This window comes from Tinamus guttatus, unplaced genomic scaffold (genome assembly GCF_059628265.1).
Source record: "Tinamus guttatus ecotype Peru unplaced genomic scaffold, ASM5962826v1 Tinamus_guttatus_pri_ptg000260l, whole genome shotgun sequence".
Classification (NCBI taxonomy): Eukaryota; Metazoa; Chordata; class Aves; order Tinamiformes; family Tinamidae; genus Tinamus; species Tinamus guttatus.
Window position 1 is genome coordinate 237,627 of NW_028288794.1, and position 21,986 is coordinate 259,612.

The 21,986-nt window shown below is 37.5% G+C and overlaps 1 protein-coding gene across 2 annotated transcripts in view; it reads left to right on the plus strand.

The window, feature by feature from the left end:
- The window catches only part of USP40 (ubiquitin specific peptidase 40), a 28,221-nt gene extending 7,740 nt beyond the window's left edge, over nt 1-20,481 (plus strand). The window contains exons 8-31 of one of the 2 annotated variants that reach the window (XM_088526967.1): nt 55-149; nt 504-611; nt 1,630-1,954; nt 2,462-2,543; nt 3,540-3,711; nt 4,556-4,640; nt 5,696-5,766; nt 6,597-6,916; nt 7,828-7,954; nt 8,996-9,053; nt 9,768-9,821; nt 11,554-11,642; nt 12,365-12,451; nt 13,318-13,354; nt 15,077-15,141; nt 15,672-15,746; nt 15,840-15,966; nt 16,083-16,168; nt 17,331-17,449; nt 17,787-17,852; nt 18,078-18,288; nt 19,135-19,230; nt 19,613-19,707; nt 20,159-20,481. In XM_088526967.1, the coding sequence (XP_088383093.1) occupies nt 55-149; nt 504-611; nt 1,630-1,954; nt 2,462-2,543; nt 3,540-3,711; nt 4,556-4,640; nt 5,696-5,766; nt 6,597-6,916; nt 7,828-7,954; nt 8,996-9,053; nt 9,768-9,821; nt 11,554-11,642; nt 12,365-12,451; nt 13,318-13,354; nt 15,077-15,141; nt 15,672-15,746; nt 15,840-15,966; nt 16,083-16,168; nt 17,331-17,449; nt 17,787-17,852; nt 18,078-18,288; nt 19,135-19,230; nt 19,613-19,707; nt 20,159-20,267 (2,759 nt within the window). In that variant the 3' untranslated portion in view covers nt 20,268-20,481. Of the gene's footprint in view, nt 1-54; nt 150-503; nt 612-1,629; nt 1,955-2,461; nt 2,544-3,539; nt 3,712-4,555; nt 4,641-5,695; nt 5,767-6,596; nt 6,917-7,827; nt 7,955-8,995; nt 9,054-9,767; nt 9,822-11,553; nt 11,643-12,364; nt 12,452-13,317; nt 13,355-15,076; nt 15,142-15,671; nt 15,747-15,839; nt 15,967-16,082; nt 16,169-16,264; nt 16,306-17,330; nt 17,450-17,786; nt 17,853-18,077; nt 18,289-19,134; nt 19,231-19,612; nt 19,708-20,158 lie in introns of those variants that run through there. The other variant, XM_088526968.1, reaches the window with a different exon arrangement.
- Nucleotides 20,482-21,986: the final 1,505 nt, after the last annotated feature.

Below are 21,986 nucleotides of genomic sequence, written 5' to 3' on the forward strand. Positions count from 1 at the left end.
TGTTTGAAACAAGAGTATTGGTGAATCCTACTGTTTTTTTTCTTATACAGGAAGAAAATAATATGGTTGAAGATAAAATTTTAAGAGATAAAGAAAATGATAAAGATGTAGAAAACCCACTGGCAGTGTTGAAAGGGATTTTATCAGAGGTATGGTATGTAAAGAGTTCATTGCTTTGATTTTGATGTTAGTGAACCCAAAAGAAGGGGTTGAAGTGTGTAGGAATGGGCAGGTTGAGCACAGAACTCTTCTGAACTTATTTGAAGTGTAAAAAATCTTAAGTTGATTTTACTACTTAAAATGCCACATATCAAAAAAGGCTATTTTTTGAGTAAGTTGAATTTTAAGTAGCTTAGCTAAGCTTTTGCAAAAGGTTACGTAACATCGGCCTACTAAAGAGGAATGATTTATGCTCTTCAGAGTTGGGTTATTTGCAGGTGATCTCTTGACATTTGTAGCCATCCTTTTCATCTTCCTAGTTTTTAACTTCTCTGTCTCTGTAGGAAGAATCTAAACAAATGCCTGTCGATCAGTTAGGGCAGAAATTATTGGAGAAAAAAGGGTTATCCTGGAACAAGAAATACCGAAAACAACACGGGGCGTTTCGAAAGGTAATGTACCTGCATGTTTGTTTCTCTTAAATTTATTACAAGGATGCTAGTTAGTTAAAAGGATGTTAGCACGATCCTGTGCTATGTGCTAGTTGGACTAGATGATCTCCTAAGGTTCCTTCCAGCCTCCGCCATTCTGTGATGCATCAAAAGCACATTGATCAGTGCAGAGTTTGACTTATTGCAGTAGGACTATTCAGCTGGGTTGTCTGTTTTTTTTGTTGTTTGTATCAAATGAGTTTTTGATTATGGTTAAAACTGGAATTCAGGGTTTCGTTGGGCACCAGTGCTGCTTGAAGTGTCTGTGCTGCTAAAATAGAGGTAGAGATCAGAGTGGATAAGCTGAAAGGATTTTAAGTTCTTCAGATGCAACAATGTGTAGTGTTAATGTAGCTGACCAGGTATTTTTGGGGTACAACTCAGCAGACCAGATGTTAACCTGAGATCCCTGTTTGCTAAATGTTGAGAGGGGTAGCAGAGGATTGGAGGGCCAAGCTAGTTGGGGTTGGTTCTCTCCTGTGTGTCTAATAAAGTAGAAGCTTTTTATTGTCTTTAGAACATTTCTTTCCTAGGTTTCCTTTCAGGAATCAGAAAGTGTGCACTTCTAAGAGGTATTTAAAAGGAATCAGTATTTCAAGTGAGCCAATATCCTTAATGTAGCCTGATTTCTTAGTAATGCATGTAGGCCAAAACCAGTAAATTAACAGTTTCTTGCATGTTAGTTTTCAGTTATGCACAAAGGAAAACTTGAAACTGAAAAATATCATGCAGAGAAGTTGGTGGAGGAAGGAGTTAGTTTTTTTGTTGTTGTTTTTTTCTGTGTAAAATTGAGGAAATATAAAAGGAAGCATCATAAAAAGCAAGTTTTCCAAAGACACAGATGTTGGAAGGGCTGGGGTTTGTTATAAATTTGAGGACAAATCTGGTGAGGCAGCTGATGCAATCTGCTGTGTTTAATGCTGGATAGTTTTCAGTCCTAGAAAGCTGTTTCTTCACCTTGTCCTTGCTTTCCTTTTAGTTTTTGCAGAATCATCCCCAGATATTTCAATTCAGTCCTGATGAAAATAAGGTTGGTCTTAAGGAGAAGTATCATAAGCTTCCATTTAAGTCAGATTCTCAAGGACAAGATTTGCAAAGCCCTCCTCAGAAGAATAACATCCAATGGAGTTTAGAAAAAGCATCTACAGTGCGAAGGGACACTTCTGCTGGTTGCCACTGGTTTGATCTGAATGATTCAAAAGTCCAGCCAATTAAGGAGAAAGATATTGAGAAACAATTTCAGGGTAAAGAGAGTGCCTACATGCTGTTTTATCGGAAATCTCAATTGAAAAGACCGCCAGAAGGTACAAAATATTCATCTTTATATTTTTTTTCTTTATTGACACTTGTTTTGGAGGATGTAGCGAGTTGGGCATTTGTGTCCTTGTATGGAAGATAGTTGTCTGTCTTTTCATCAGTGAAAAAAGGGTTGACTAGAAAGGGTAAAAGGTTTAGCCAGAGATTAAAAGGCTACCTCTACAGAGGCAGCACACAGTTAACTGGCTATAGGTGACACAGACTGTCTTTCCAATACTCTTATCAAATGCTAGCACATCAAAATTGTTGCTGATAACATTCCTGTTTCCTTTTCCCTTAAGAAAAAGCTGATGGAATCATGAAAGGAGGTTAAAGAACTTGTTTTTGTATCATCTTGCAATTTATCCTCTGTATTGCAAAAAGATGTAATGTTATTGCTCAGAATCTCCATAAACAAAATTTCAAAATAACCATACTGGAATGTGTCATCTTGATCACTTCTTTGCCAAAGCATGTTTTATGCAGCTCAGACTAACCTATATTACTTGCTGCAGCTCGTGGAAATCCAAGGTACCGAATTCCTGAACACCTTTTGAATGAAATGACTGCTGCTAATACTGAGCTGCAAAAAAAGAGGTATGTTAATTTAGCTGTGCTAACAGCTTGAACATTTACTAATCTACAGTTCTTTAAAGAGATTTCAGATAGAAGAAAGTCATTCAGTAGGTGTAGTGTTCAGATACTAAAATGAGTAGCTCAGTGTCACAGCTGTAGAGATTTATATGTCAAGACACTGTCTTGCTGGACCTTTGACTCATATTTTCCAAAAATGAGCAAACCTGCTTACAACTTCAAATTTGTACCAATATGAAAATGAGTGCAGTTCTGGAAGGAGAATGTTATCTTAATAATCTTTATAGAGGGAGTTCAGAAGGGGGAAGGATTTGACCTGCTGTGAAACAACAGGTAAATCATCTCCTTTGCCAGATACCCATTAGCTCTTTCCTCTGTATGAAACTTTTCTTGTGATGAGAGCCATGCAGACATGGTGAGCAGGTTTCCCAGTTAAGATGTAGAAGGTAGACACATGAAAGAAATAGGTATCTTCTGTGCTACCTGTTTACTGTGCAAATTTTGCTCCTTTATTCTGTTGATGCTGTTACGCTTAGTGTCTTGCAAATAAGACTGGATGCAGGTATAAAGAAAGAATGCCTGGCTATTTCTTTCCTGACTCACTTTCCATGTAGTTTCTTCTGTGTGTACATTGTCCCTTCATTCTATGGAATAGTGACCTGGCACATAGCCTGAAAAAAAATCCCACAAACTCCAAAGATGAACTATATTGCCCTGTTTAGAAAGATATTGTAGAAGCAAGCGCTTAAGGATACGTGTTGTGTGTGTATGAAGGTTGTCTTAGCTAGTGCTATGCGGTAAATTTTATAAATAACTGACATCTTTGAGTGCTTCTTTGAATATCCACTGAGGGAGGAAGGGATGTGACAGTGAATTTTACTATGAGATTAGTATCACGGGATATCAGTTCTAGGATGGCTGCACAGAAGCTTCCCTGAAAAAGGTTAGCAGTTTGTCACTCTTAAGTACACCAGCTTATTATTGTGTTGTTCTTTCAAGGGCTGAATGGGACTCAGCCAACCATGGCATTGACTTACATCTCCATTTGAGCTCTTGTTACAAATTTCAAAATGGGGCTTTGCATCCTTCACTTACTTGGAAAGAGAGTATCGTGGATCTGACTATTGATAGAAGAAAAACTCTAGGAGAGCTTCGACAATCAGTATTCCAGGTATTTACTGTATGAAGTGTTATATGCACACTTCACTTTTGCAGCTTAAGTGAAAGCGTTAATAAATATGCTTATGCCACAATTTTTAATCTCAGTGAAAAATGTTGAACCAGAAATGAAACTTAAGGAGGCTGACAACTTATGTGAATTTGCACAGAGGGAAACTCCACCTTGAGGCTGGCTCTTGAAAGATGAAAGAAGCCACAAACAATTGAAGCTATAATTCTGTAGACTTTAAAGCTGGTGTTAAGCAAGTTATATTTGGGATGCATGTACTTGGGCAAAGGTTGCCACTCTGCAAAGTTCTCAACTTATTAACGTTTGAGTCTGACAGATTTGCTTTTGTCCTTTCAAGGAGCTCGCTGATTTCAACCAGAAATTCTTGGAGTTAGTGTAAAAGTTTTTTTTTTTTTAAATAAATAAATAAAATCGTATAGTTCGAGTACTCAATGTCGTATCTTGTATTTATTCTCTAGTAAACTACAAGAAAGTCACAAAGAAAAGGAGTGATGGCCTTTGGTTTAAGTACAGATGCAGAATTTGTGAAATGCTTTTTCATAGGCATCTGAACCAAAAATTTACCTGTTTTTTGGAAACTTTGTTTGCTTTTTGTATACCTTACAACCTTTGGTTAATGTCCTCTGGAAATGTTATTCAAAACACTTCAGTTCTAGATAATTAAGTGCTCATTTAATGTCTCCCAAAATGCTAGCCTTGTTGAAGTAAATAGTGACATGTAAATATTTTAGGCTGTAACAACTTTCAGTAAAGCTGTAATTGAGTAGTATGTGTTACTGTTTGCTGGTGTCGTATTTCTTACTTTATTTCTATTCTTGCCAATTAGGTGCTGGAATTCTGGGAAGGAGACATGATTCTCAGTATCGCTAAGCCTTTACCAGCAGGACTACATCTTTACCACTCACTTGAGGGTGAGACTATGCTATTTATGTGCTGTATACATTACAGACATGGAGGATGTTTCTATATAAGCATTTTGGAGGGTGTTACTGAGCAGTCTGTGGTCCTCAATAAGCTTCCTTGCAAGTCCAATGTCATTAAGCTATTTATGGCACTCTTTTACTAGTGAAATGAATCTTTAAAATTTTTAACATAGTCTTTGGTTTCAAATGCAGTAAGAATAATGGAAAGTATGGAAAGCTGACAAAAGATGTCTGTTTCTTTTTATTTGGAACTTGATATGGCTATAGAAGTGTGCTGTCATAGTGTTTACTTAATTGGGAACAGAGATAATAAAGAGCAGCTGGGGTGATGTTAAAGAAAAGCATAGCTTTTGTCCTGTTCTGGCCTGATTAGGAATTCGTAGAGGAAAACACTTGCATAACAGCAACATTAATTTTAGCATGAAAATTAATATTTTAAAAGTCAGAACTCATGGTTGTCAGCATCACTTCTGGGTGCTGACAGTCTTAAATTTTATCTGCAGCTTTTAAGTTTTATAATCAGTCTAGGCTATTTCAGCAAATTGGGATTCTAACAGAACATAACTCATGACACTGACATAAAAAAAGATAAAAAAAAAAAACTGACTTATAGGAAGGTGAAAGAAACATCAGTGTAGGCATTAATATTTCAAAAAGTAGACTTGTAAAGTATGGTATGTTTGTTAAATATTTTAATTTTAAGTATACTGATAGCACTGTTTATCTGTTATCTAGATAATTTTGACCGAACAGGTTTTTCTAGTGGTATATTTGGCCTCCATTTGCTAGGGAAATTGAATAGGTGGTCCTATGCCCTGGGCCTCTTTACCCAGGGTGACAGCTAAAGGCATAATTGTCTTTTTTTTGGTCTTGCTCTGTGAGTAAACCCTAACTTTAGCCTCTGTGAATGCTGATGACATGGCAACGTTTGTACTAACGGACTTGGAGCCAGAATAGAATGTGCCAGTGTATTATAGTTCACTAACTCTGACCCTCCTTATTTACTTTGGAGGGAGAAGAACTTCATTATTTGTTCTTTTTAGGAAACGAACTGACCCTGGAGAGCATTGGACTGGATGATGGAGCAGACATCTTTGTGTGGAATGGGAAAGAGGTAACAGAACCAAATATCCTCTCTTCACCAGACACATTTTTGGGGGAAATGTTATCTGTTCTCGAGATGTGCTACTGACATACTAACTTCAGCAGTCTCTAGAGTACTTTTTGCATGTTGTCACTCTGTCTTGTGTGTGCTGTGCAGTGTGCTGCTTGATAAAATTACAGATAGGATGATACCATGTGGAAGTGGTGGTGTGGTCAGATCGATAGATATATGGTGCCAGTTTCATTGAGATAGATTTTTTTTCAAAACATCTCATGCCCCTGGAAGGAGAACAGGTGATAGAAATGCAATAACAAAAACTTATGTTCTGTAGTAAATTGTTCCACACATAAAACTAGATTTGTCACTGACTTTTTATATATGGTCTCCTTGAAATACTGTGCTCCCTTTTTAGACTGTTGCATCTTCCTTCTAATATCAAGGCTTCTGTTTAACCTTCAGCTACCTGCCTTAGTGGTTATGTTGCAGCTGCAGAAGATTGCCCTCAGTCTCTGTAGTTGGGCAGAATACTGCTTTAAAAAGCTTTTTGTTGTATATATTTTTCTTTTCCTGCAATATATGAAAAAGAAAAATGCATCCAGTAACAGAGTTATTTCTTGTCTTTGTTTTACTTTTGATATGGTCTTGACTACTTCAGCTGCCTTCATGGTCAAATTGTCTTCAACAAGAAACTATATTCTTTGCCCAGGTCAAATTTCAGAGAGACCGTGTCTCTGTCTCAGTAATCTTAATCTTGTCATTTATTTCAATGCTGTCTTTTCTCACACACAGCTGTATGTGACTGATCAGCACTGCATAAATCTCGACGTTCTTTGCTACAGGTTGGCGGTACAAAGGTGTTGACCGGCCCGGATCACGAACCCGTGATTGTCAACGTCCTTCGTTTAGCAGAGTATAATGAAGGAGGGAAAGGCCAGCACTTCACAGAGTCCCAGCACATCATCCCATGCAGCACAGAACTGGGCGCTCTGCGTAGAGCATTAGCGCCATCAGGAGGAATCATCTTAAAGAACGGTTCAGGATTTGGTAAAGATGCCAAGAACTGGGAAGTGCTTCCTGAAGAAGATATGAAGGAGACAGTCAAAAGAGTTGGTCTCACAGATGGATGCTCGATACTAATTTTAGACAGCCATGACCAAAGGTAACCATTCTGATTATGAATGTAATTAAGCAAAAAAGCAATTGTGGCAAAGTCTGGTCAAATAAAATTATGCTAGTGACGTATTTTTTAGCTAAATATGATGTTATTAACATTCCACTCAAGGTAAGTAATTAAGTTTTTGAATTAAGTGCTTACGTGTTTATTTGCTCTTGAAGTCTTGAAGACTTGCACTGTAATGGGAAAAATCTAGTGAGGACAACTTGTGGCCAGTGGGCTTGCATGTTTTTGGAGTAACTTGAATTACAGTTGTGAGGCTCTTCAAGAGACTAGACAGCAACAGAATTGAGCAGCATCACAGCATGCAGCTCTGTCAAATCTCCCAGTTGAATCTCAAGTTGCTAGGGAGACTAAGCAGGTGGTTAGGCTCATTTCCCTTCTCAGTGGGTAGCATTGAAGTTGAGCTCCCATTTGTAGAGACATGGGGATATGTTTGTTACATAAATGTGACCTTCGTAGTTGAAATAGTCATGAAAAAAATAAATGAAGCAATGGGTTCTTCAGCAAGAACTGTTTTTGAGTTTGTGTATGGTTGCAGATAAACAAAATGTCTCAATTTTAGTCAGGGCTTTGTATGCTTTTTAAATACTTTTTTCCAAAATCCTTAAATCCCACCTCAGAAAGTAACTTAAAATCTAAAGTGCCTTCAGAAGCTCGTCACGTGGAAAACCAGTTACCAAAACATAGTTGTTGCTGTCTTAGTTACTAGTCCCAAGGGGCCTGGATTCTCTCCCGAGTGTCTAGCTGTTACTCTGTTACGTGCGTGACTATTAACCACCTATATGTGGCTGACTTATATGACAGCTTCAGTAACTTAGCCCTGGTAGTGCATACAGTTTTCCTGTGTTTATTAAATTGGTTAATGTCTGTTTTTGCACTGGTTTTTCTTACAGCTTGGTGAACATATCAAATGGTAATTTAACTGCTTTTACATATGACATCAGCTGGCTCCAAGTTAAAAACTTCTGCAGAACGGATGCTGAAGAGAAACAAGTTAAAATTACTGCCACTATTGAAACAGTAAGAAATCTGCTTGTTCAGAGACCTAGCACATGTTTTGTGTTTCCCTAAACTGTTTGGCCAGTGCATTTGGCTAAATACTAAAAGTATAATTTTGTCTGTACACAAGCAAAAGGGCAATTTTGCTTTTGGCTTTTTCAAGGACTGGATTTAGCCTCAGGGTGCAAGTTCTTCTTTGAGAAGATAGCATGCAACTCCAAGTTACAGTTTCTGTAGGCAGTCAGCAGAACACATTACAGGATTTTATGACTGAAATTAAAACGGGGATTACTTTGACTGCTCAATTAAAAGAATGTAATGCTGGTAACATAAAACACGGCAGCCTACATCAGTGTGTTTTAGTCTGAAACACTTTTCACTTCTGGACATCGTGTGAATGTATTTCAGTAGAGATTATCAGTAAGCAAAATCTGAAATAAAAAGAAGGTGGTATTTCTTGTTTTTAAAAAATACTGTACTGTAATTTCAAAATATTCTACAAAGTCATAGTATGTAACAATTCCTGTAGTTCATCTTTGTTCATACTAGTTTATTCTGTTTTGGTTTTATTGTGATTTTATTTTTCCTCAACTAAATCTGTTTAAAGTTGTTTTAACAGATTACCTACTTCATATAGAAACCAAAAATTCCCTTTTCCTGAGATTTGATTCTCACCTTCCTAATTTTCTGAATAAGTATTTCCCAAGAGATTTTCCTGGTACCTTTTCTGACTTTTTAAATAATTTCATGTTATGTGAACTGCTCCTGAGGTTGAGTAGTTGTGAGATATTGATCTTCTGATAAATCCCCAAATTAAATATTGCTTCTTTTCCTTCAAATATCATTAAGAAAAAAAAAAGTTGTATCATATTTAATATGATGTATTAAACAATCCTATAGTGATATGATATATTAAAGAAATGCTTATATCTGTATAGTTGTTAGCATTAATAAGAACATAATTAGTAGACAAATTCAAGTGAAATTTGGTTGGTTGGAATTTGAACAGCAGCTGTGTTCTTGGCATTTTTCATTAGAGACTTTAATATTGCTTGCTTTTAGGTGATGTCAGATATAAAAATGAAAGCAATACAGGAGCTTCAGCTGGAAGAGGAGCTAGGTAAGTGTTCAGATGCTTTATTTTTAGACATGATAATGTTGTTACAACTGACTTCCTGATTGTCAGCTGACTTCCTGATTAATGAGAGTATTCAAAACAGAATTCAGTGCTGTGAAGTTGTTGGTTGAGGAAGACAGGGTGTGACTGATTTAAAATTCATTTAATTCTGAATGTTTTCTCTAGCTTAAAATTAAAGTTTGGGAGCCCTGATTAAAATATGTGTTTTTATGAAGCTTTTTAGGTTTTATCTACTAGTTCTTCAGAATCTGTTTTATCAGCTGAAGTAATCCTCATTTTATTGTAATATTACGCTGTAAACTGAAGTAATTTTGTCTTAATTCTTTTTGAGTTATTCTGCTTTCTTTCTTTAAAGCTTGTATTAATTCCTTCACATCTGGTGACATTTGGCCAATTTTATAGTGTTTTATCAATTGTGGCTAATGACTGACTTCAAAGAGAAAATATTTTTTCATGGAAAGAATTTTTTTAAAAGCTTCAAAATTAAGACAGTTCATCAGGTTTCTAGAAAACGCTTTCCAACTTTGCTTCTTATGTAACACTTTGAGAATGAAGCCTTTAAAATAAACCCGCAGCTGTCATTAATTTCAAATATGTAATCTGTTTTAAACCTTTAAGTCAAATTTCTTGTGACTTGTATTGTAGTTAATGCATCTAACTCTTCCCTGCTACTTTCCCTTGTTCCTCTTGTTACAGCAAATGACAGCTGTCTCAGACCTGTTAGTGGAAATGGAAAGCTTCTCTCTCCAGGTAAAATTTATTTATTTATTTTTTTGTATCACTCTATGAGAAATTAACTTTGAAGACTTTAACCTTTTCTTCATCATGCCCTGGGAGACACACACACACATGTGCTCTAATTCCCTTACTTAACTCAAGTAGTCATGTGAGGTTTTTTTCCTCCAGTTTTACTACTGTTTACTAACTGCACCCATGCAAAGCCACTAGTTAAACTTAACATTCATCTCTTTTTGCTTTTTCCCCACTTGCATCCCCAATGGCTAAGAGTGAATAGCATGCTTGAATTTATTTACTGACTCTGGGAATTAATAGAAAGTTCTGTTCTCCATACTTGTTTTATAACTGAAAAATCTGTAAATTGTCTATTTTGGATCATATTTTAATTATTAATGGGGCATCTTTTTAGATATTCCAGGAAAAAGAGTCCTCCTTTCATATCTCTGATTTCTCTTTCTTTAAAGCAAAATGGGCTAAAGATATTTGTTAAAGCATGTTGATGTACAGGGTTGGATTTTAGTACTGCGGGAACAGTAGACTTGAATTATATGGTGACAGTGAAATCCTAAAGCTCTGGACCGTTACATTCCTGTTCATGGTGAGAAGGGATCTTGTCTCCTGCACATGAAGCACCCAGACCAATGTGTGCCTTTCTCTTCAAAAGTTAGTATTTCTGCTTCAGGAGTATGGATATCTGCTTTTGTGAAAGACCTTGCTAATGCCATAGCCTGGTCTTTGATTTAGATGAATGAGTGGCACCACCCTTCTCTATATAACAGTTCTCCTGGTGGCCAGTGTTTAGCAGAGAAGCCTCCCCAACTTTTTGGCACTGCTGTGCCTTCAGGGAGAAACTGGGTGCATCAGATTTGTGTTTGCTGAAAAGTGCTTTCTGTGTGGTGGTTTTTTTTTTTTTTTTTTTTTTTTTTTACTACTTTACTAACATGCTGTGTTAGTAAGAACGCAGTCCGGAGCCTAAAGACAGATATTAATTCCCTTCCATTCAGTACTTGTCGAGTTACAGCTGGGTTAGAGTGTCTACTTTGGGGCTCCCCATTATGAAGGGGAAACAAATGAACAAACAAAAAACCCTTATAGATTGGGCTAGTCCAAAGGATAGCACTTGTGTTTTTGGGGATCTGGAACACACTAAGTAGGAGGGAAGGTGGGTTTGATCAGTGAGAGAAGAGAAAGCTCAGGAATATCTAATGTTCAGCTGCCTGACCATTACCTATAGAGAAGATGGAACCAGATATTTGAGGTGCACACTGAAAGGAGCAGAGTCAACAGATGAGAGTTGCAGCGAGGGAAATCCCAACTGCATATGGGGGAATTCACAGGAGGAGTGGTCAATCACTATAACGTGGTCCCATGGAGTGGCCCACATGGAAATTCCCTCCATGGAGATGTTCAGAACTTGACTGGAAAAAGCCTGGAACAGCCTCAGCTGACTTGAGCTGGTCTTGCTTTGAGTAATGGTTTGGACCAGGTAACCTACAGGCATCTTTTCCAACCAAAATTATTCTCCAACTCCATAGGTAAGAGGCAGGGAATAAGCCTTTATTCTACAACTAGAGCAAAGCAACACTTGTAGACTTGCTGATGTAAGGAAAACACTGTGGAAATGCATTTCTCTGAATGCCACTGACTACTTTTATTACTCTAAAGAGCAGCCTAATAGAATGGAGGTTTTGTTTTCAGGAAGTAGCTTTTTTATGATGTTCTCCATATTTTCTCCTCCCCAAAGTGCCAGAGGATTATACTGTCAAGGAAGCAGAACTGAAAATGGGAAGCTTGTTAGGGCTGTGCCATGGAAAATCTCCAACTTCTACTCAGGTAAAATAGTACTCTGACTGAAAAAAGCCTAGTGCTGCTTTTATGCTCTGTTTATATTTCTTAAAATTTCTGGTAGTCCTCTATTTTCTTTTGCAATGATTGCAGTAATAAACTGGAATGAGGAAAATTATTGATAACTGACATTGACAAATATATATAGGCATTAAGGCTCATATCATTTATCTCAGTTGCAGAAGGCTAGGAGCGTATACTTAACTATTATAGTTAATTTGGGTAGTGATAAATCATTAAGCTGCAGTAATTCATCTGTTTGCAGCTGTCCATCTTCTGTGTTCTGATACGCTTATATTTTAGTAATGAACATAAAGTAATAAAAAGAAGATATTACATTTGATATCTGCAAGTTGTGAAACTGGGAAAAAAGCTGATGTATGTTTCTGAAGATCAGATGCTTTCCCCCTCTCCCCCCCCACTGTTAAGGTAATGTAGAGATATGACAAAATATGACTTAAGCTAGCAGATTTTCATTCTAATTTGTCCAGGTCAAGGACATGTACACGTTGTTAATGAACTTCAATTGATAGCAATAATTCAAGTACATGTGCTTGTCCTGTCTTTACTGCCTAGGTAATTTGATTTATCTAAAAGCAATATCAGTGGTGTTTGATGTCAGGCATGCAATAGCTGCTATATGCATGCATGTATTTCGCAATATTTCCATCATTAAATATATATTCTGATAACTATTCTTGCATTTTTAGCTCTTCTTGTATTTTATTGTTGGGAGCAACCAACACACAAGCCCTGAAATGGAGATAGTTGTGGAAGAGACAGCCTCTGTCAAAGAGGTAGGTGTAGGTGCTCTTCAAACATTTCCTGGTGCCCTAGGCCAGTTCTGGAGAACTGCCCAGAACTTTTGCCTTGTACCATATGCTGTTCAGATCACCAGGTAACACTGAAAGAAAAGAAGCTTTTCAAGTCTAAACTAGTGGGGAAGAATGCTTTCATCTTTCAGCAAGTTCACCTTTTGATTCCTTGTATGAGTGTTCCATATATGGCTTGCTGCTCCCTTCCAAAAAAACAATCCTCAAAATGATGTACAATCAGAGCCTGTCACAGTTGAGTTTTGTGATATGGGAGGGAATATGTGTGCCTATCAGTTACTGTGCAGTTAGTCTCTCTGTTTCAACAGGGCTGCAAGTTGGGGTTGGTCTGACAGCATTGCTTGAAAAGCACTTAAGCCAGTTTCAGCAGCAGCCATGCCAAAGTTAAGACCGAACGCAATATGTTAAAGCAGTGAGGTGTCTTTAGGGGTGTATTTACAAAAAGTTGTTCTCTACTTCTGTTTGAAATCACTAGCTTGGTGGGGTTTTTTTTGGGGGGGGGAGGAGGAAGGGGGGCAGGTCACTAACATTTTCAAACTGTTTCAATAGAATTTGCTTGAGTAAAACACCACACTCAGAGCACAGTTTTTGTGTGTGTTTGTTTTACATTTTGTGGAAGTTCCTACCTGCAGTAGTAAATTTTCTTCTTGAAAATTTGCTATCTCAAGAATGTATACTGTGTCTATATGTTTATATTGTTTCTAGGTATTCACCATGAATCAGCTGTTCAGTTTCCATACACTAAAAAAATCTTGTGCAGATTTGCTGAAATCTTAATTTAACAACCTAAGCATTAAGTTAAGCCTCACCATATATTTCTTTTTTTTCAGTGTTTAAATTTAATGCTGGAAAAATCTGGATTATCAGGTTAGTTGTGTTATGTTATTATTTAAAGAAGTCTCTCTAAGGGATTTCCAATTTTCTAAGAGCTCTCTTGCCAGCTCAAAACTTTTAAAAGTTTTGAGTTTTAAAAAAACTTTTAAAGCCCCTGGTGCAGGGCTGGCTGTGTAGTAGCTCTTAAAATAGCAGCTTCAGGTTTTATAAATAAAGTATGGCAAAATTCGCACTTCCTAGGGTGTTTGAGTGCCTGTGTCGATGGAGTAGTTTGGCTGTTTGGACAAGATTTTTCTGTTGCAGTGGGAACCATTATGTGAGGTTAATTGAAAAAATTGGAGTGATCTTAAGTTATTTTGTAGAAGCCAGTTAATGTGAGAGCTCAGTTTGGCCATTATTTGGGAGTCTGACTGGTAGTCATTCTAGCTATTAAACTTCAAAATGAGGGCTAAGGAAGATACATGGATAGCAGTAGTGTCGCATGCGAGTTCCTTGGCTCAACATCTCTTTCTTATGCAGACGAAAGAGATGAGAGAAAACCCTGGTGTCGCTGTGTTTTCAAGCTTTAGGTCTAACCTTTAGTAAATATTGAATTCTCTGTTACTGTGGGGTGAAGGCCGCGAAGTTGGCCGCACTCTAGGAAACATAAAAGTTCACATGAAAAATATTACTATGAAAATACACATTGAGTAGCCCAAGTGAAAATGAAATATTGTGCTCTTGTGCGCATATACATATGGGTAGAGCAGTTAATAATGCCTTGAAAATTGAAACTTTTCATTTCCTTGTGGTACAGGTTCACTGCCAAGAAATAATGGTTCTGTTTTATTGCTTACTTTATATTACTGTTTTTGAGAAGTTGAATTTGGTCTTGCATAGAAATTCATGATCTTACTGCTCTTATTTGAAGAAATGTCATAGTTCAGTAGATTTTGAAGTTGTAGCCTTAAAAAAGCTGCCAGCTACTCTTGTCCCATTAGAATTCATCAACAAGATTGAGCTTTTAGTTATTTTGGACTCTAGAGAGAATTTTTAAGTGCATTTTCATCTCTCACTATTGGCCAGGAAAAAAAGTTACAATTAAATTCTTTTCTTCTCTACATAATGCTTCATATAGGTGCTAATTGCAAAATATTGTAGTTTCTGAACTGTATCATCTCTTTTCCTCTAATATGAAGTCTACCAGAAATAGAGAAAGTAGACAGAAGGGGAGGGAGAGTTGGGTTTCTTCCTTACAATATATTTTGACTGTTATCCATATTATCCTTATTAATAACTATTATTGTATTTTGGTTATCCTTACGGTATTGTTTTAAGGCCCTTTTCATGAGTATGTTGTAGTGACGAGGGAAGTCCAGTGACAATTCATGCTCAGCATTTCCACAGCTGGAACTTCTTCTCAACTTTTTAATTTTCTTTCTTCCACGGTTTTTAGCTGCATTTTGTCGTTTAACTTCTGTTGGTTTCTTCTTGAACAAGAGAAATCATGTAGCTTGAGCAAGAGAGTTTATAAAGACAGACATTTATAAAAACAAGAGACGGTCACTTCCAGGAGGCAAAAATGTGTTTCTAGGGCCTGGAGAAGGGAGCTGAAGCAACCTGTTTATTCTTTTCAGTATCTAGTTTTGTCAGAGTTGTAAAAATGGGCAGGCTGTTAACACACAGGTTTTTTTATTTATTTACTTTTACTATATGTGTTATTGATAGCAATCTTGTTGGCTGATAGTTTTTCCTCTGTTTCCTTATTTTTGATAGGTGACAACTGGCATTTGAGAAGGCTTGACTGGTGCTATGAAGCAGGGGAAGCATTAAGTCAGGAAGTAAGTGGACCTTTTGGGCTTGAATCATACAATATGTAGTCTATTTTTCTTCAGAGCCTTTTCCTTTAAAAAAAAAATCTGTGGAGTGTTTCTGTGGGTGATACATTGCTAGGCATGTGATGCTGTTTTTGTAAGGCTTTATGAAGATGGTATTGCTGTACCTATTGTTGAAGGGGTTGAAGGTGAGTCTTAAGCATCTTCCTCTCAGGGACTTTTATTAAGCAATAAACAATAACAACAAGCACAAGGTATTAATTGGTAAAATATGGACGTGCAGAGGAAGTGGATGGGGTCAGTGGGATGTTCTAGAAGAATTCTGTGGACTTACGTGGATAGGTTATTTATGCACTCTTGCAAAGTTGTTTCCAGGTGCTGGCTGGTAGGTGGATATTTATATGCCTTTCTGTGAAAAAGCAGAAAACTGATCTTTTTTTAATGCCAAGTATACAAAAAAAAAAAAAAACCCTTCAGGAAGTAAAATGGAAGTAAAACCCCTTCAGGAAGTAAAACACGGTGCTTTCTCTCTCTAGAATGCCACTCTGAAGGAACTTAATGTCTGCAGAGGGGATACTTTGGTTGTAACTGAAGGAAAGCTCCCACCAAAGGTAAAATTATGGGTGTTTATGTTCTTTAATGCATTAACATTTTTTGGAGGCTTGAATGTGATAGCTACCAGGTTCTTTTTGTTTGTTTTCCAGGGGTTCCTGAAAATACCCATCTGGTGGTACAAGCCTTTAAGTCGTATGGAGCATGGAGGGAGTGCACAAGACCAAGTGAATGGTGTGACCTGCCGGATGGAGGCTTTGCAGTTGTCTCCAGCAGCAGGTGAGCTCAGTCAGCTCATGGGAGGAACCATATGTTTTTCTTAGAACAATAAACTCAATCATATTGACTCTCCTCTCTCTCTCTCTCTCTTTTGCTGGATCTCTATCTCCCCCCAGAATATGTCCAAACACACACGGATCTGTGTTATGCTGGCAGTCTAGAAATACCAGGAGAAGCTTCTTTGGAAGATTTGAAGATTCAGGTTAGATGTTCTCCTGTGTTCTAAATGTATAGCAACACTGTGATTAATTGAGCTGTATTAATACCTATTTTTTATTTCCTTTTCCCTTGTCTCCAGTATGTTCTGATATGGCATTTGCTTATATGCCATGTTCAGTGGTAAGTACCAAGAGGCAATTTGAGCATGTAGCTCAGATATTTCCTTAGTATGTTCCCTGCAGTTGCCATTCTACCTGTCACGTGTCCTCAGCTGCAAAAGCCTTGCTGCACTTCATCTGAAACTTTGGCTTACAGACGTATTTTTATTTCACAATATAAAAATGATTAGAGGAACACACCTATACAAGCACTTCCTAAAAAGCCACTTGCCATTTCCACATCGTTCCTGTATTAGTTATTTTTGTGTGTTTTCATATGTTAAACCTAACAAATGAGGAATTGCTTTAGATGCTGGGAAGGTCATATTTGTCATCTGTGAAGGTGTGTCTTAGTTTCCTTGGCCAGAAACTAAGACATGCAAAAAGGTGCCTTCATATATGTATTTAATTAGAAAAATGTGATTTAATGCACTTGTCCAAACAAACAAAAACAACCCACCATCAAACAACTGTTACAGATCTCTTCTACTCTTCAGCCAGTTGGTTGTTCTGTCTAAACTGCATTATTATCTCTTCCGATTCTAATCCATATCAACGCTTGTTGTTTTGGGTGAGACTTGTGTTTCTCAGTCTCAGCCAAACTGCTGCTGTGAAGTACTATATGACCATTTGCATCTTATAAATATAGAAATTTATCTTAGCGTGTAAATAATATAGTTTGGTTAAAGGAGTGAAGGAGCTTGCTCACCACTTGCCTGGAGGTTGTGGTTATTATTTTGTTAGCCTCATTCTTCCAGTTTAAAAATATATTTTAAAAAAAAGATATATATATTTCAGAGAGCTGTGTTAAATGGAGAAATATTGGGAGGGAGTGAAATCCAACTTGCTTTGAGGTTGAAAAAAATTTCTTCATCATAGCCACCACCTGTAAGTTGCAAGCAACCACTGGTACAGAATAAGTCTAAATACCCTGCCCTATTTCTGATTGTTTCAATACTACACTGAGAAGCAGTCAAGTGATTTTCTTCATCTCTCCAAGCAGACTGACTGCTGAAATTATTGAAGAGATACTTGTTTTCTTTTCAGGCCATGACTTTGCCGTGTTGCCAGGAGCAAATCTTTCCTCTACCTGCATTTCTCAGAGCCTGGACAGTGGAAAGTAAGCGCCTGGGCAAGCTCTTACGGAGCAACAAGCAGCAACTCAAGTAGGTTCCTCACTAAACAGTGAAGTAATATAGTGACAGGCTGATGGTTTACTGGGCTGTGAGACAGATGGGTGGAGAAACAAAGTCAGTTGAGTCAATACCAACAGAAAGCTCTCTTAATGTTTCAGTAGTAGGGCACCTCTTGCAACTAAAGTTCTGTGGAAGCATAATTACATGCTTATTTGGCTAAGATTTATTTTAAGTGGTTTGAGTGCAGTTTATGAACCTTACTCAGTTTTGGTTTTGGTTCCAGTAACGCCTTGCTTTGGTTTTGCAGATAATTGAAATAAGGTTATATAACTGAAAAATGTGTGTATAATCTTTGCTTTGTTATCAGTGAATATAAGCTGGGAGCCAAAGTGGAAATCTGCATAGAACCTCTGCAAAAAGAAGAGAATTTGAGGTAAGCGCTCAAGATACTTAATGCCTATTTGTGTATGTTTGAGATGAGACTCAAACTAGCATATTTTAACTTAAATACTTTCTCTTGGGATTACAGATATCATTTTGTGCAAGAACACTTGGGAGCTTTCATTCCCTGCTCATAGGGGGAGAGAGGAAAGGAGTAGCAATTTGGGATTTTGAAAGGATGATTCACAGAAATTTTCTATCTTCTTCTTCATGACAGCCCCCATGAACTGTTGCTTCGAGTACAGATGGGCATACCAGGACAGAGGGACTACTACCACCCCACAGATTTGGTCTGGGATATCTCCAAAGAATGCACAGCCTGGGCACTGAGGCAAAGAGTTGCTTCTCACTATTGTCTCCCTGTAGATAAGATTGAAATAGCCAAATACTTCCCTGAAAAATTTGAGTGGCTGCTGATATCTAGCTGGGTAAGATCTGGAATGACCAAGTCCAACAGCTGTTTTGAGAAAAGTACTGGTTTGTGCTGCAGTTTTCAAGGATATGTGTTTGAGTGCACAGCCTTATTTTCCTGCAACATAAGCTGCGAGGTGAATTTTGGAAAGTGGGGGAAGTTCCTTCATCTCCTTAGGGGTCTGCTCAGGTCTTTTCAAAATCATAGTGAAGGCAACAGGTTTTTGATCACTTAAAGTAGCAGTACTTGCAGTTCTGCCAAGTTAACCAAGTAAAAATTTTGGGGAAGAGAGCAATTTTGGTTAGCAGGGAATAAACCACTCCTTCATCTTTCTCATCTCGTCATTCTTATAACAATGAAATGGCTTTTACAGGTTGAAAAGCTACCTGCAGATCATAAGCATGGAATCATTTGCTATATGATGTGATGCAAATGTATACATTTCATTGAATTTTTCAACCTATAGCTATAGCAGTTAGGTAAGAAATGATGGAGATCAACAGAGATAAATCAGAATGAAAGCATTTCTCTTTACTGCACAGGGTGCCCTAGGGTCACTGTTACCTAGTCATGAAGTGTCCTTTACTATGCTTAATATAATGACCTGGAAGGGAAAGATAGATGTTTTTTGGTGGTGTTTTTTTGGTTTTGTTTGTTTTGCTTTACTTAAGTGAGCTGCAGGACAAAAAAAGCTGCTGATGATAAAAATGGGTATTTAGTTTTCTCTACAATAAGCCTCTCTGTTTATGGAAGAACAGCTAGTGGGGACACTACATATTTAGAAGGAAATGTCAGCAAATATCTATTTAAGCAGCTTTCTGAAATCTGCTATGTACGAATCTTGTGCTTTGATATTATTCAGATGCAACAAATTTCCAAGAGGAAACGGAAGAAAAAACAGGAGAGTTTACAGTCAGCACCTTATTACCTGAAGGATGGAGACATCATTGGAGTGAAGGTAAATGAACTTTGGATTAGGTTTAGGCACATCCCCTTCTACACTGTCTTCATTTCTTTCTTGTTTCTCTGCATCCTGTTACATATCTAATTGCTGCTGCTGCTTTTTGCCCGTTTTCTCTTGATCTTAACCAGCCTCGTGGAAATGTGATACTTTCACCCTTAGATCCTGCTGCAGGCACTAGAGGGCAATACTCAGAGGTGCTTGTGCAGCTCTCACTTAGCCAGTGCAAAGTCATTTTTTAGTCTGTGCTCAAACACTCTCCAGATGAAACTGGATTCTTTTTTGTCCTTGTGTTATAAACTGTGTTTTCCAAGTGAGAATAAAATCCAAGAACAAGGTATGAAAATGCACTAATGCAGTTGATCCTTTTTGACAACAGAATCTTCTCCTTGATGACACAAAGGACTTCAGCACAGAGAGAGATGATGTTGGAAAAGAGAAACAAAGGCAACTGGCATTAGAAAAGAAGAAAAGGTAGTGAATACTTACATGTGTTTTTCTTTTGAAATATTCAAGGTGGTTGTTTTTGTTTGTGTATGTTTTTGTTTTGTTTTTCCCTGCTTTTCACAGTAACTCGTTACCTGGATAACTCTTTAGCACAGTGATAGCAGGATGCCCTTAGAGCACACAATCCCAGTAGTGCAAAAGGAAGTATTCACACTGATAAAAGCAATTCAGAAACTTCCTTTTTTAAGTGCATGCCATGTTCCTATGCTGAGCCTCTGTTTTAACCTTGCGATGCTCAGTTTGACACTGTCTCAAGATGAGAAATGGGCGCTCTGGGTGTTATATGGGATGCAAGTGGGAGGTTGCAAAGTTGTTCTTGCACCTGGGTGAAAATGAGGTTTCAGTCGAGCAGACACGTGCTGCAAGTGCTTGGGCTTAATCCAGTACTAGGCATCTTTCTTTCTTTCTTTTTTAATAGCCGACAAGCCGAACGTTTACAGAACCACATTTTATCTGAGGAAAAGGCGACTCTTAAGCTTCGTAAACCAGAAGTGGCTCTTTCAATCAATGTTGGAGTCTTCAGATAGCAGCAGGCAGCTCATTTCTTGGCCGGAGCGTTCTGCCGATGGGCTCAGCTGGAATGGAGTACCTCAAATGGACCGGCGAGAGGGATAGCCTTCCCTGAAGTGGCCTCAAGAATCACCGAGACAGACTGAATTTTGCTTTCAGGGTGACTGATTTTTATTTAATCTCTCTGATGAAGTGCTTTAGCATCCCTTTATCCATGTGGTACTTATTCTCAGGCTAGGTAAATGCACTTTATCCATGAGAAAACTGAATAATATATTCAATGACGGTTTTGTTACCACTCGTTTTTTTTTAATCAGAAAAAAAATGCACCATCACTACAGAGTTTTCTAGCGTTTTTTAATAGTCATAAACTTTTTTGTTTTTCAGCAGTTACTGTTCCATCTCTCATTACTGAAATCACTATGGATACCAGAATTTGATTTCCTGTCTGATATATAAGTCAGTAGAAGCTTGAATCAGATTTCAGTCTTGAAAGGCATGTGGTGGTCCCTGGACAAAGTATTGCTAAATTGACTCCACAGAGGAATGAGTTCAAAACTTGTCAAGTTCTATAGGACCTAAATCTACCTGAGAACCTATGATTTTGTGATAAGGAACGTAAGTGCAGTAGCCTTGGATTTCAAAGTTACTAGTGCTTTTTGATTGTCCACAACCTTTATTAACAAACAACAAGATTAGAAAAAAATGGGAGATCTGAAGGCTAGCCTTAGGTGGGTTATGTTTGACTCGGTAAAAAAGGCTTGTATTTATTTTCAGTCTTCCTATTCAGAGGATTTCCCTTCACTTCTCATTTGTTCAGCTGATTTAATACCCTTTGAAACATCTGAGAAAGAGCAAGAAAATGCTTATCTTGGTGTTGATTTGCAGCTTCTGTAATAGAAGGGATGTATGTTCTTGAATGCCAGCTGAACTGAGTATTAAAGGTTTTTGTCTGTTAAGTAAAATGTTGACCAAATCGTTGCAGAATTGGATCTCAAGATTGAGAACATGTGCAAGTATCGGAGACCATTTTTTTCTTTACTGAGGATGGGAATCAGGTTTACTAAAACCTGTTTTTATCACCTTTATTTAAACATCTCAAATATTTACAGCAGTTAAATGGCATTCCCCACTGTACATGATTAACCATAACTTAGTTTCCTATCAGGTTCATAATTTTCTTGGAGTATAAATAGCATTAAGCAGAGCTCTTAATGTTTTTTTTTTTTGCTTATATTTGGACTTCAAACAGCGTTAAGGTGTTATCTTCTACCTTTCCTATGTTCAGTGCAGTAGTACAGTGCTGGTGACACGCAGTGTGTTTGCCTTTTCCCTCTGGAACCTTGCAGGAATTGATTCCTGAGTCATCTGAAGTTTGTTATCAGATACACTACAAAGCCTTGTTGATTGCACAAATGGCTTGCAAACCTATTTTGAAATGGGTAAGGCAATGTTCAAATACGACTTTTGAAACATAGGCTGGAATACCTTTAAAACTGTAATAATGAGTGAACAAAATACATACAACCTTGGAGGACTATAGTAAATGGCTTCATGTATGTGTAGGAGTTGTAGAAAATGCCAATACAGCAGACTACAGATATCCTCTGATGTAACTTTACAGTTTAAAATTATTCTGCTGTTTTGGACAGCTTTAAAAGAAATAGCACAGAGAGAGAGGAGGAAAAAAAGGCATCTAAGCACCTCCTTATATTGAAGCCTGTGAACAGTAATTA